Source organism: Odontesthes bonariensis, chromosome 8 (genome assembly GCF_027942865.1).
Source record: "Odontesthes bonariensis isolate fOdoBon6 chromosome 8, fOdoBon6.hap1, whole genome shotgun sequence".
In the NCBI taxonomy this organism is placed as follows: domain Eukaryota; kingdom Metazoa; phylum Chordata; class Actinopteri; order Atheriniformes; family Atherinopsidae; genus Odontesthes; species Odontesthes bonariensis.
Window position 1 is genome coordinate 21,673,680 of NC_134513.1, and position 12,637 is coordinate 21,686,316.

A 12,637-nucleotide genomic window follows, 5' to 3' on the forward strand; every position below is an offset into this window, starting at 1 on the left:
CGGAGAGGCTGATCGGCTGCAATCTGCCATCTCTCCAGCACCTGCACGCCTCCAGGACGCTGAGGCGGTCATTTTATGACATTTTCTGACACCAGCACAGGTCACCAGTCCATCCCAGGGCCACACAGAGACAAACAAGACAAACAACCATGCATACTCACACTCATCTTAGGGTCAATTTACAATCACCAGTTAACCTAACTTGCATGTTTTAGTTGGATTGGAGGAAGCTGGAGTACCTGGAGAGAACCCAAGCTTCCATTGTGCAGGGAGAACGCGCACAGCTAACTGTGTGACATCCATTTCAAATTACTACGGTATGCTTACAAAAATTTAGATTAGATTCATACAACCACACTGTGATCCTACAATAGATGAATGGCTGGTCCAGTGTAGTTGCTTAAATAATTTATAATAAAATGTCAAAAGGCGTGCATCAGATTGTGGCCGACCCCTCCCACCCCGGACACAAACTGTTGGAAGCATTCATACGGTGGCCGGGACCCACTATTGCTGCAGAAAAGTAACGCTGGAAACAAAAACGAACTCTACTGCAAATAAAAGAAACGCAGCGGCAAAGAAAAGAGGCTGCAAATAAAAAGAGCCACAACGGAAGTGGATAATCGGGGACTGTATGGGATCAAATAAGGGTCAGAAAGATTTTGTAGTTGTACAATGATGTTCACGTGTAATAATGCTAGTCGATCATCTTGTTGATTTCCACCAGTTTATACTATTCTCTTGCTATGCTCTCTTCTGTAAAGATTTCATGGCGTTAGATGAAGAGCACAAGAAATATCTATGGGTGTTGCACAGTGGCAAGACTACAACTGGTACTCATCAGTTGTTATTCTGAGTTAGAAAAGTTTCATCTTACAGGGTCTACTGACAATTGTTGATTACAATCCCTCAGTTCAGTCCAACTTTTAAAGGTGACGCTCCCTTGTAGTTGGCTCAAAGATATCTTTGGTAGTGTGGCCGAGTGGTGCTGGATTTAGGCTCAGACTCTGAGGATGCGTGGGTTCAAATCCCACCACTGCTAATATGGCTACTTTCTTGGTGGCAGTTTCACAATCAAAAGTACAAATCAGTTAAAAAAAACATCGCCATGAAGAAGATGGAACTCACAGGAAATCATACACGTGTGCTGGTCCTTTGGGGAGGTAACCCATATGTAAAGTCCACTTCCACTTTCATCCTCTGATAAGGTTCAAACATGAATCCCAAAACTTTTTAGGTGCCCCTTTCAGTCTTAATGTGTGACAACAGAGAGAAAGCTCATTTTACCCAGTCTAACTTGTTACTTACATTTTGAAGAACTTCAGTTTCTTCTACTGCCAGAGATAAAGGGGACCTTGGTCAGAAATCATATGTGGAACTACAGAGAGTCCATAATAAAGGTTATACATTAATGTCACACAAAACTAAAGAGTCCCTTCAGGGTCACAGAATAAACAGTGAAACAGCACATACAAAAAAAATGGATGTTACCACTGTGACATTGGCAGCTGGCTGGCAAGCTATCTTTTCCAAGGCTCATGTTTGTTTTTGGCCGTTACTCTTTGGGGTTTTGTAAATGCAGGTCATGGATATGGCTGAGGACAGCGAGATGCTATGCGTGGTCAGTCAGTAGGTCTAACATTTGTACACTATGACTCAGAGGGCAAACCATTAATTCTGCACTGTTTAAAGGCTTGATGCAATGAATCCTAAGAAAATCATACCAGTGGAGATGTAATGTTGGGGATTCCCAAAACCTGCCCAGTGCCTCTCGGCCGCTCGGCCATTCTTAAAGGTAAATTTGGTGATACTGTCGGCGCCCCAGGCATCATTCTTGCGAATAGAATAGAATAGAAAAGAATAGAATAGAATAGAATAGAATAGAGTGAGTGCAAGACTTTGCACTCACAGCTTTTAGATTCATACTCACATAAAAAAACATTCCTAACCCGAACAATTTCTCAGACTCATGTGTAAGACAGCAGAATTTTGTGTTCAACTTTATCATTACGAGCACGAATGGTTTGAATCATGGATACATCTTTTCGGCAGCGGTCTTACTCCATAGAATCTGCCTATTTTGGTGACCTTGAAGATGTTGCATGTTTCCCATCAACAGGCACAAAGCCGGGATACGGAGTGTGTATAAAGCAGCCTGTGAATCAAACATGGAATGTGAAGCGTTTGTGAAAATGCACAAAGCAAATCCCGCTGGTGTGACAAGCATTTCCTTTTCGCGAGATAACGAGTTATTTATCTCGTTATCTCGACGAAACTATAACGGCACCTCTCGTGCATCATTGGGTAACCATGGAGACGGCCTGGTCCCTTCAGCTGGTCACTGATGAAGTCGACTCCATCAGCAGGATCACTGAGGTGTAAACGCCTGTTGAGCTGCAGTTGAGCCGGCCGTCTCCATGAAGAACGCGGGCTGATACGAAAGTTATCTCTACAAGACAAACAAACTGCAAACACATAAAACATATATAAACAGGGGCGGACTGGGGAGAAAAAGTGGCCTCGGAAACCATCGGTAAATTAACTCATTATCTCGAGAAAACCATCAAAAAAAAGTTTATACGTACCATGTAAACTCTGGGCTTCCGTAATTTTGAACCTTTTTATTAAATCACCTACAAAATACAGAGCTTACATCATCTTATATACATTTTAAAGGAGCATTTTTACTTTTTATAATATTAAGGGCTTTGGTAAAGGAAAGAAAATCTTTATGAAATACAAAAAATCTGGGTTTTACATTTATATATTTACATTTATGTATGAAATATTTTCCGAATAATAATATGTTATTGAACAGAAAGTCCCATTCACTATTAACCATAAAAATGTCATAAATAATGTATTTTAGGGAGAAGGGTTGGAGACGGATCCCCGTGTGCAGCCAGTCATGTACATCATCTATCTGCGGCTTCGTGAGCCACGTGACTTCCGCATTCATTCCTTTCTGTAGAAGTCTGTGGGGGAGTCGCTGCTCTCTGTTTACACCCCTCTGGTCTAAAGAGCAGAAGACCACCAGAGACTTTAGTCTTCTTGGTTTTTATGGAGCTTTGAAGCAGTGACGCAGGTAAGTTTTCCATCTACATCGTTAGGACGGTTCGGCTCCGGTTCAGTCTTTCTGTTTGGAGCGACACGGTCCACACGAAGCAGTGTTAAAAACACCGCCAAAGCCAATAAATGCGCTGTGTTAGCCTTCCATTATCGGCATGTTTCTGATAAAGATGGAGGTCTTCGAGTACAAGTGTTTAATGAGGTTATTATATCCAAAAGGTTTGTTAATCTGGTTGAGTGGCATCTCTTTAGCTGCAAACAGCATTTTATTTCTGTTTCCCTCCTTCTATCCAATGTTCTGCTGTTTCTGCTCTATAAGAGTTTATCTGCAGGGTTAGAAGCTGCTTCTCCTGGTGATATATTGTTCCACTCGTATGGCGCTCTGCTCACTGTGGGTGTTTTTAAATGCGCCTTAAAAACAAACCTTGACTTGTCTTGTTATGACTCAGTCTCCCTGCAGCTGTCTTTTTGTTCATCTCCTAAAAATCAAACTCATTTAAAGCTCTCTATAAAGCACTTTGCTGCTTTGTTCACAGAGCATATTCATTGTTTCATAGATCTGCTGCAGTTAAACAGTTCAATGATTAGTTCAATACTAAAATGGCTTAATGAGATCAAATCTAAATATTGATGATAACTATTAACTCAGAATTGGTGAAAAGAGGCAGAGGAGAAATAATTAGAGCAGATAAATGTTTAAAGTGGTGTTAATCTGATCTCTAAAAGGATAAAGGCTAACCTTTACTGCTTTAAGATGCTAACAAACTGTCTGACATCTGACTGTCTTGCCTTGGTGTTAAATCCTGATAGTTTAACATATGTCACATAGCTGCTCTGCTAGGGGAGGGGCTTGGTGGCGAACCTTTGGCCGCTCTTGTGGGAGGTTTATGGGGGACAAAAAGGGATTGGGCTGGGGGGTAGATCTGAGCCCAGCGTTGACCCGCTCCATCATCTGCTCAGTGAATTTCAGGTGAGGGGAGGAGGGAGAAAGGGAGGGTGAGGAGCGCGATGACCTGTCAGGGCTTTGGGGGCCTGGGGAAGGTCCTGGTCCTGCTCATTGGTGCTGTTGAGAGGGTTGGGGGCAGATAAGGACCCCTCTTCTTGCCTCTGATGTCTCTCCCTTCCGAAGCTCTTCCCGGGTGGGGGCAGATGGAGTTCCTCCTCAGGGCTTCTGCTGGGCTTTGTTTGTTCCTCTCTATGAGATAACTCCTGGTTTATCTCAGTCTTGGCCCCGAGCACAGATGGATGACGTAGGAAGTAAAATAAGTTGGAGGTGAACAGTTTCACCCTTGTCTTGTTCAAATTAAATCCATTTGCCTTAAAAAGAAGCCTGCGTTCCCCAAAAAATTTTAAAAGGATGAATAAAATGCACTGAGTGGTCAGCACATGCCGATAAAAGCCATTTATTCAGAGCCAACACCCTGCAGAATCTTTGCTCTCCTCCTCTGACGGGTGGTACAGGTCCACTGATGAATACAGCTGCATTCAGCGAGCTCACTGCGTTTAATAATCCAACAAAGTCCCGTTTCAGAACCTCAGATTGTTGCTGGGACACATCGTTTGACCCTGTATGCAGAACGATGTTTGTCACAGATGGATATTCATCTGCTATTTCAGGAATTCTCTCCTTCATATCGTTGACCATATCCCTGGGAAAGCAGAGGACCTCAGCGTTCTTACCGCACATCCTTTGTACATCATTTACGGCAGAGTCACCCACAATCAGAGTTTCAGGCCCAGCCTTTAGCTTTCCCTGTGGCCTTTTACTTTCTGACGGGTTTTCAGTCCTTGCCTTGCCGCTTTGGGATGGATGGTCATCCAACAGAGATCCAGAGTCCTTTGATAGTGGAGCAAATCTGTTCTGCAGTTTCACACTCGGTTGTTTTGGAGGTTTGTTGTTAACCTTCCCATTCACGGATGTCCAGTCCTGTTTCCTCCCATGTGCAGGGGTAGAAGAGCTCCTCTGTGTGGTGGGAAGTAGGGCTGAACGATATGGACAAAATTTCATATCTCGATATTCATGCCAGATATCGCGATATCGACACGATACGATATGACTACGGGTTTGGTGAAAACCAAGCATTTTTCTGAAAAATAAAAACATCATGAAACAAAAGAGTGGAGTTTTATTGATTAGAACTCACTGCCATCAAGCATAGTTTGCTTGGGCCACTTAAGGGATGACTGAGAGGTCCCCGATGTTTCTTTCAATGTCATACACTCATTGTGCAGCACACGGTGGTGTTTTTTCAAGTGGTGAAACAAGTTGGTTGTGTTCCCTTGCTTTGTCGCAATTTTCGCCAAGCACGACCTGCACAACACCTCGCTTTGGTCGAAATCATCCTTTCTAAATCCAAAATACTTCCAAATAATGGAGGATGATTTATGTTTTGGCACAAAATTAGATTCTGCACTGCCACCGGCCGCTCATGTCACTTTTCTTTCATTTCTTTCGTTTTGATTTCACTTGGGAGCTAATGTGCCCTGTTAGCACTTAAGCACTTCGTGGATACTACTGAAACGTGAAGATTGTGACAAATTTGTTTTGTTTAGATCAACCACTCTCAGAGATCGCATGAAACACCGATGGCGGTGCCTTAGCTCTGTGTTTTGGTAACCCAGCTTGACCGTCGGAGCCCAGTCCACTGACTCAGTAGCCAGCAACGCGCTGGGGCAGCCTTCAAAACAAAGCCCAAACGTAGCCCGTATTACATTACTGTTGATTGGCATTTAACAACATAATACTTTACTGCACTACTACAAAACAGTTAGATTTCGCACATACCTTTGACGAAGTGGTCACCGCAGACACGAGCATTTGCAGATTCAGCCCCTCCAGTCTGTAAACGTAGGTTAACTATCCACTTTTTGCGGCGTTGTTCTGTGAGTTTTTTTTCATTTCTCACCTCTATGGGCGATTACCTTTGGTGCTCGATAGTAACCCTTTCCCTTCTCTCGGTTAGACCGATTGCAACATCCAAAAACGGCACAAAACTGAGGTATTTTGGGCAAAAAGTGGCAGACAAAACACAGTGTTTTCAATGGGCTCCAGCTCAGGTTGCCCACCACCTGGGTTTGCGCGCTTAGAAAAATACGGAAGTGACGTCAAGTGAAACCCTCCTGTTCCCCGTGAATGTGTGTGGCTGTGTGCGTCTCAGTCTACTTCTCCCTCACTCCCACCCTCCTATGTTTGTCATTGGTTGGCTTCAGCTGTCGATCCACAGCAAGCGTGAAATAAGCTTTGTGGTTGGCTGGCGGTGGGGTGCGTTCAAGCGCAATCTTAAAAGTAATGTTTATGGTGACTGCCGGAGCTGGAGCAGGGCGAGCGCAGGGGAAATATATCGTTTATATCATTGCTTTTTCGAAATTACTTTCTTGAATGTTCATATCTCGATATAGATACGATAACGATATATCGTTCAGCCCTAGTGGGAAGTGAAGGCCAGTAGGTTTCACATATTTCAGCTCGCTGTGCCTTGCCTGTGATACGTCCTCCCACTTCCAGGAGACATGATTTACTTTTTGGTTTTGCACCGAGACAGTTCCAGGGAGGATTATTATTGGATGATTTATTATAGTGCACAGAGTCTACTTTCTTGGTCGCGTTATCTGTGCTTCTTAGCTGTGTGTTAGCTTGCTCGTCTCGACTATTCTGAATCAATGGCAAGGTTGTTTCATTTCCACACAGTCCATTTACCTCCACATTTACTTCTAAGCGATGGATTTTTGTCTCCAGTACTGCAATCTTCTGCAGGAGGCTCTAGTAGTCATCTGTGGAGAAGGGAGGCATCTTGCTGCTAGTTAGCCTAGCGCTTAGCACCTTTCCAGGCTATTTAGCTTTAGCTGAGTGCTAGGTTCCCGGACACTGTAAATCAGGCTTCAGCTGTGTGTAGGCCACGCACACGGAGCGCTGAAGATAAAGGACTATAAAAAATATTGCTGTTTCTGTTAAAAAAACTTTAATCCCAGAGATTTATAAGTGTCCAGAAGCTATCGCAGATAGGCTCATATGGGAAAAAAAGGGGAAAAAGCACGATAAAATCAATAAAATAAGCAAAGCAAGCAGAAAGCAGGTAGAGTAAGCGCCCGCTTTAAGCGTGCATCTGCTTTCCCAGACTCTTCATCTAACCCAGTTATTTAGTCCCACTATGTCACCTTGAAGTCTTGGACATACATTGTGTTTATATGAGCAGTGGAAAAGTACAAACTAGGAACATAGATTATTTAGTAAAATACAGAATGTGAATTCTTAATGTCTAATAACAAAGCTAATTTTAACAGTTTCTGCATTAAATCACACAGCAGATGTCCAGCTGGTGATGGCAGCTAACGCAGCTAACACAGCGTAAAGCTTTCAGCATGGTTGCTGCGATGGCTCGCGTGAGTAGTGTTGATGACGTCACGGTTTCATTCCGGCCATTTATAGTGGCGCGAGTCGATGCGCCAGTAGTTGCAGTTTTCTCCGTCACAGAGGTGTCGCTGCTACAAGAAGGTTACCACTAACTACTCTACAAGGAGGAAAGTGGAGAAGAAAACAATACCACTGTAGCACTGTCAGCAATGATGCTGCTGCTTAGAACCTTACCGGCCAAAAGGGGCCAAAGAGAAAGATTATTTACATAATAGCTGATGAGCCTGCAGAAGTTGATATTTCAATAGATGTGTTCTCACCATTATAGTCTGATATAGTACTTAGAATATTGTTATAGGACTTTTAAGTGTATTGTGTTACCCTTTGTTTTTTTGTTTGTTTGTTATGAAATAGTGTGCTTCAATGGACACACTTGGGAATTATCGTTACCTTTCAGGATGCAACAATAATAATAACTAGAGAATTTCTGAAGAAATTTATATGGGTGCCGATCTACTGCCTGCCCTATCAACAAACCCTTTAGTTCAGTTAAAGTTGAGAGTGTCCTGTCACATATACACTTTGAATGAGGTCTCTCTGATGTCATATGGCTGAGTTATGAGGCCTCCAAAATAGGGCAGTTTTTGGCATTTTTGTGCCAAAAAAGTGCTTTTATATCGATTGAGGCCCAAAATTTCTAAGACAGGTATGATGAAGACAGTTATGTCATTTTTATCAAGGTCCTGTTTAAAACAGAGCTTTTATGGCATTTTCAAAATGGCCTCGGTAAGTGCTTTTCAATGCATTTTCCCATTGCATTGTGGGTATTTTCAAACTTCCCCTCACTTTCAGTTTAAAGGAGAAACGCATATCAGATTTATAACATGAAGTTGTTATAACAGGGCATCCATCTTGGCTCTGCTCTCATAAGCAGTCTTAGAACAGAGCAGGCTCCTAATGCGTTGCTACGGAGATGGAACCAGCTGTCTATGTTAGACAGAGAGCAAACTGACATATGTGCACACACTATGGCTTCTTAAAAATGACTATAATTTTGACTTCAGCCTCGAACAAACGGTCACTGTTGCAAAGTAAAAAATTGTATCCGAATAATTCTTGAACCGTCAGCGCCCCAAGAGACGGCAGTTTTTAAATAATTTTTCACCTGAATTTGAAACCCTTTGGTTCAGTTAAAGCCAAGAGTCTCCTGTCACATATAAACTTTGAATGAGGTCTTTGTTATGGTTTATGGCTGAGTTATAAGGCCTCTAAAAAAGGCCATTTTGACACTCGTTGAGCTTGCTGCTAGACTAGTAGCTAACCAAAATTCATGACGGAAACGGAAAAGTAATAGTCGAGCACAGGAGTAATATGTTTGTCTAATGCCTTCGGTATTGGCACCCATAATAATAGATCGATTTAATATAGCGTTTAATACTCAAAGCCGCTTCGAGTAAATGAAACAACAGCAAATTCCTAACGACATAATTTATTTATAAATAATTGCACAAAGTATTTTACATGACACAACCGTCAGCTGTGAGCCTGTTTTCCAGTTGGTCCATCCGGTTTGCCTTTTCAAGCCGCAGCAGGAAAGGGGGGGGGGGGGGGGGGGCAGGATGAGTACATCCTCCGTCTCCTTCTTCTGAACAGAGAACTGATGAATCTGAAATATCAGTTAATAATTGTCCAAATAAGAATTTATCATAGTTTAATGTATAACTTTTTTCAGGTTAGAGTTAATTTGACATGAGATTGTTGTGTTGTTATGGTTCAGAAACAGGACTTTTATGATTCTAAGGACTAACTTTGTTTCTTTGCTGCTTCTTTGACCTTTGATCCCCAAAAACGACGCCTATTAAACATCTTTCTCAGATACTCTAGTTTCACCAGTAGATCTTAACACCAGTGTTATATGGAGAACTGCGTGTCCATCAGGGGAACGCTAACAGCTCAATAAAGGGAGTGGAATGGTCATTTGATAATATATGAGGTCCCAACTGGACATGTTCCCTCCACAACCTGACCTCCGCTGAGTGGAATGTAATGGATTTGTGTACTTTATCCTTAAAATAAGGAGAGTGTGCTTTTTCACTTTATCTTATCTGTCCCAAAGGATCTTGAACTTAAAGGTCCTCTCCCAGACTGTCTTTGTCAAACATACTGTTTTGGCTGATGAACATGAAACAATGATGGGGGCTAATGAATATCTGATGCTACAGGTGCTCGGTGGGATTAACAGATGACGAAGGAGGAACATTGGTAGACATTTTGTTTTCTCAACTCAACCACTACGGATGGAAAATGGCTTCTTCAGAAGAGGTGAGACGGTTTCATTATGATATATTTCCCAAAAATGTATTCTGGTCGATTACATATCGGTCACCTGTGTTAGTGCTACAGACCTCTGAAGAGGGAGAATGTTTAGGTTTCGGAGTTGAGGATGAACCCATGATGCTCTGATATCCCTGTTTCTGATCGGATGATCTTCAGTTATCAATATTTAACAGATTGTTTACCTGCCTTAGTGTTGTAGTGTCCATCAGAGTCCTCCTGATGGCAGATCTGAATGGAGATATGTGCAGTATCCCACTGTGTAACTACAAATTCATTCAGTAGTCAGTTTGACTCTGTTACGGGATCAGTTAATAATCTATATAAAGATATCACCAAAGGTATATGAACTCAGGATATTTCCATGTTTGTCTGGTCAATTTCAGTCATATTGTGTCATAGATCTGTTATTACAGAGGTGTTTCTATCTAATAGCAGTGAGAAGGAGTTGGCTCATGTTATTGAGATGCTAAATAAATATACACTTTGTTCTTCATGTTTGTTTTTTTTTGTCTCTTCAGGAGTTTAAAAGCCCAAACACAGTGGAACCTAATTCCCTTCAGGATAATGATGAAGATCTGTCAACAACAGCAAACAGAGATAAACCATACAGCTGTGACCAGTGTGGGAAGGCTTTTAATCATAAAAGTGACTTTATAAGACATCAACGTATCCACAGTGGAGTTAAACCTTTCAGTTGTGGACAGTGTGGGAAGGCTTTTACTCAGAAAAGTGCCTTAATAAGACATCAACGTATCCACAGTGGAGTTAAACTTTTCATTTGTGGACAGTGTGGGAAAGGTTTTTCTCATAAAAGTACTTTAAGAAGACATCAACATATCCACAGTGGAGTTAAACCTTTCAGTTGTGGACAGTGTGGGAAGGCTTTTGCTCGGAAAAGTGCCTTAATAACACATCAACATATCCACAGTGGAGTCAAACCTTTCATTTGTGGACAGTGTGGGAAGGCTTTTACTGATAAAAGTGCCTTAATAACACATCAACATATCCACAGTGGAGTCAAACCTTTCAGTTGTGGACAGTGTGGGAAGGCTTTTACTAATAAAAAAGCCTTAATAAGACATCAACGTATCCACAGTGGATTTAAACCCTTCAGTTGTGGACAGTGTGGGAAGGCTTTTACTAATGAAAGTGCCTTAATAACACATCAACGTATTCACAGTGGAGTTAAACCTTTCAGTTGTGGACAGTGTGGGAAGGTTTTTACTCGTAAAAGTGACTTAATAACACATCAACGTATTCACAGTGGAGTTAAACCTTTCAATTGTGGACAGTGTGGGAAGGCTTTTACTCTGAAAAGTAATTTAATAAGACATCAACGTATCCACAGTGGAGTTAAACCTTTCATTTGTGGAGAGTGTGGGAAGGCTTTTACCGATAAAAGTGTCTTAATAACACATCAACGTATTCACAGTGGAGTTAAACCTTTCAATTGTGGACAGTGTGGGAAGGCTTTTACTCTGAAAAGTAATTTAATAAGACATCAACGTATCCACAGTGGAGTTAAACCTTTCAGTTGTGGGCAGTGTGGGAAGGCTTTTACTCAGAAAAGAGCCTTAATATCACATCAACATATCCACAGTGGAGTCAAACCTTTCAGTTGTGGACAGTGTGGGAAGGCTTTTACTCATAAAAGTGCCTTAATAATACATCAACATATCCACAGTGGAGTCAAACCTTTCAGTTGTGGACAGTGTGGGAAGGCTTTTACTCAGAAAAGTGCCTTATTAAGACATCAACGTATCCACAGTGGATTTAAACCTTTCAGTTGTGGACAGTGTGGGAAGGCTTTTACTGATAAAAGTGCCTTAATAACACATCAACGTATCCACAGTGGATTTAAACCTTTCAGTTGTGAACAGTGTGGGAAGGCTTTTTCTCATAAAAGTGACTTAATAACACATAGACGTATCCACAGTGGAGTTAAACCTTTCAGTTGTGGACAGTGTGGGAAGGCTTTTAATCGGAGAAGTCATTTAATTTCACATCAACGTATCCACAGTGGAGTTAAACCTTTCATTTGTGGACAGTGTGGGAAAGGTTTTTCTCACAAAAGTTACTTAATAACACATCAACGTATCCACAGTGGAGTTAAACCTTTCAGTTGTGGACAGTGTGGGAAGGCTTTTTCTCATAAAAGTGACTTAATAACACATAGACGTATCCACAGTGGAGTTAAACCTTTCAGTTGTGGACAGTGTGGGAAGGCTTTTAATCGGAGAAGTCATTTAATTTCACATCAACGTATCCACAGTGGAGTTAAACCTTTCATTTGTGGACAGTGTGGGAAAGGTTTTTCTCACAAAAGTTACTTAATAACACATCAACGTATCCACAGTGGAGTTAAACCTTTCAGTTGTGGACAGTGTGGGAAGGCTTTTACTAATAAAAGTGCCTTAATATCACATCAACGTATCCACAGTAGAGTTAAACCTTTCATTTGTGGGCAGTGTGGGAAGGCTTTTACTCAGAAAAGTGCCTTAACATCACATCAACGTATCCACAATAGAGTTAAACCTTTCAGTTGTGGACAATGTAGGAAGGATTTTACTCATAAAAGTGCCTTAATAACACATCAACGTATCCACAGTGGAGTTAAACCTTTCATTTGTGGACAGTGTGGGAAAGGTTTTTCTCATAAAAATACCTTAATCACACATCAACGCATCCACAGTGGAGTTAAACCTTTTGGTTGTGGACAGTGTGGGAAGTCCTTTGGTTACTTCTCTGCCTTAAAAAAACATCAGCTTGTCTGCAATGGAGCACAAGCATGCAGTGATTCCCAGTGCGATGAAAATGTAACGACTCCACGTGGCTTTCACCAACAAAGCCACGGCAGAAAGAGACGATCCAAGAAGAATC

General features: G+C 41.7%; 2 protein-coding genes across 2 annotated transcripts in view; both read left to right on the forward strand.

Annotated features, from left to right (window-relative positions):
* Nucleotides 1–12,637, forward strand: part of LOC142385491 (NLR family CARD domain-containing protein 3-like) — a 250,038-nt gene that overhangs the window by 59,840 nt on the left and 177,561 nt on the right. The gene's annotated exons all lie outside the window — the stretch shown is intronic.
* On the forward strand, nt 10,834–12,290 carry LOC142385896 (uncharacterized; the record flags this gene model as incomplete). The annotated part of the gene is made up of 2 exons (XM_075472580.1): nt 10,834–12,234; nt 12,285–12,290. Coding segments are annotated over 2 exons (1,407 nt in total), but the record flags the coding sequence as incomplete, so codon positions are not given.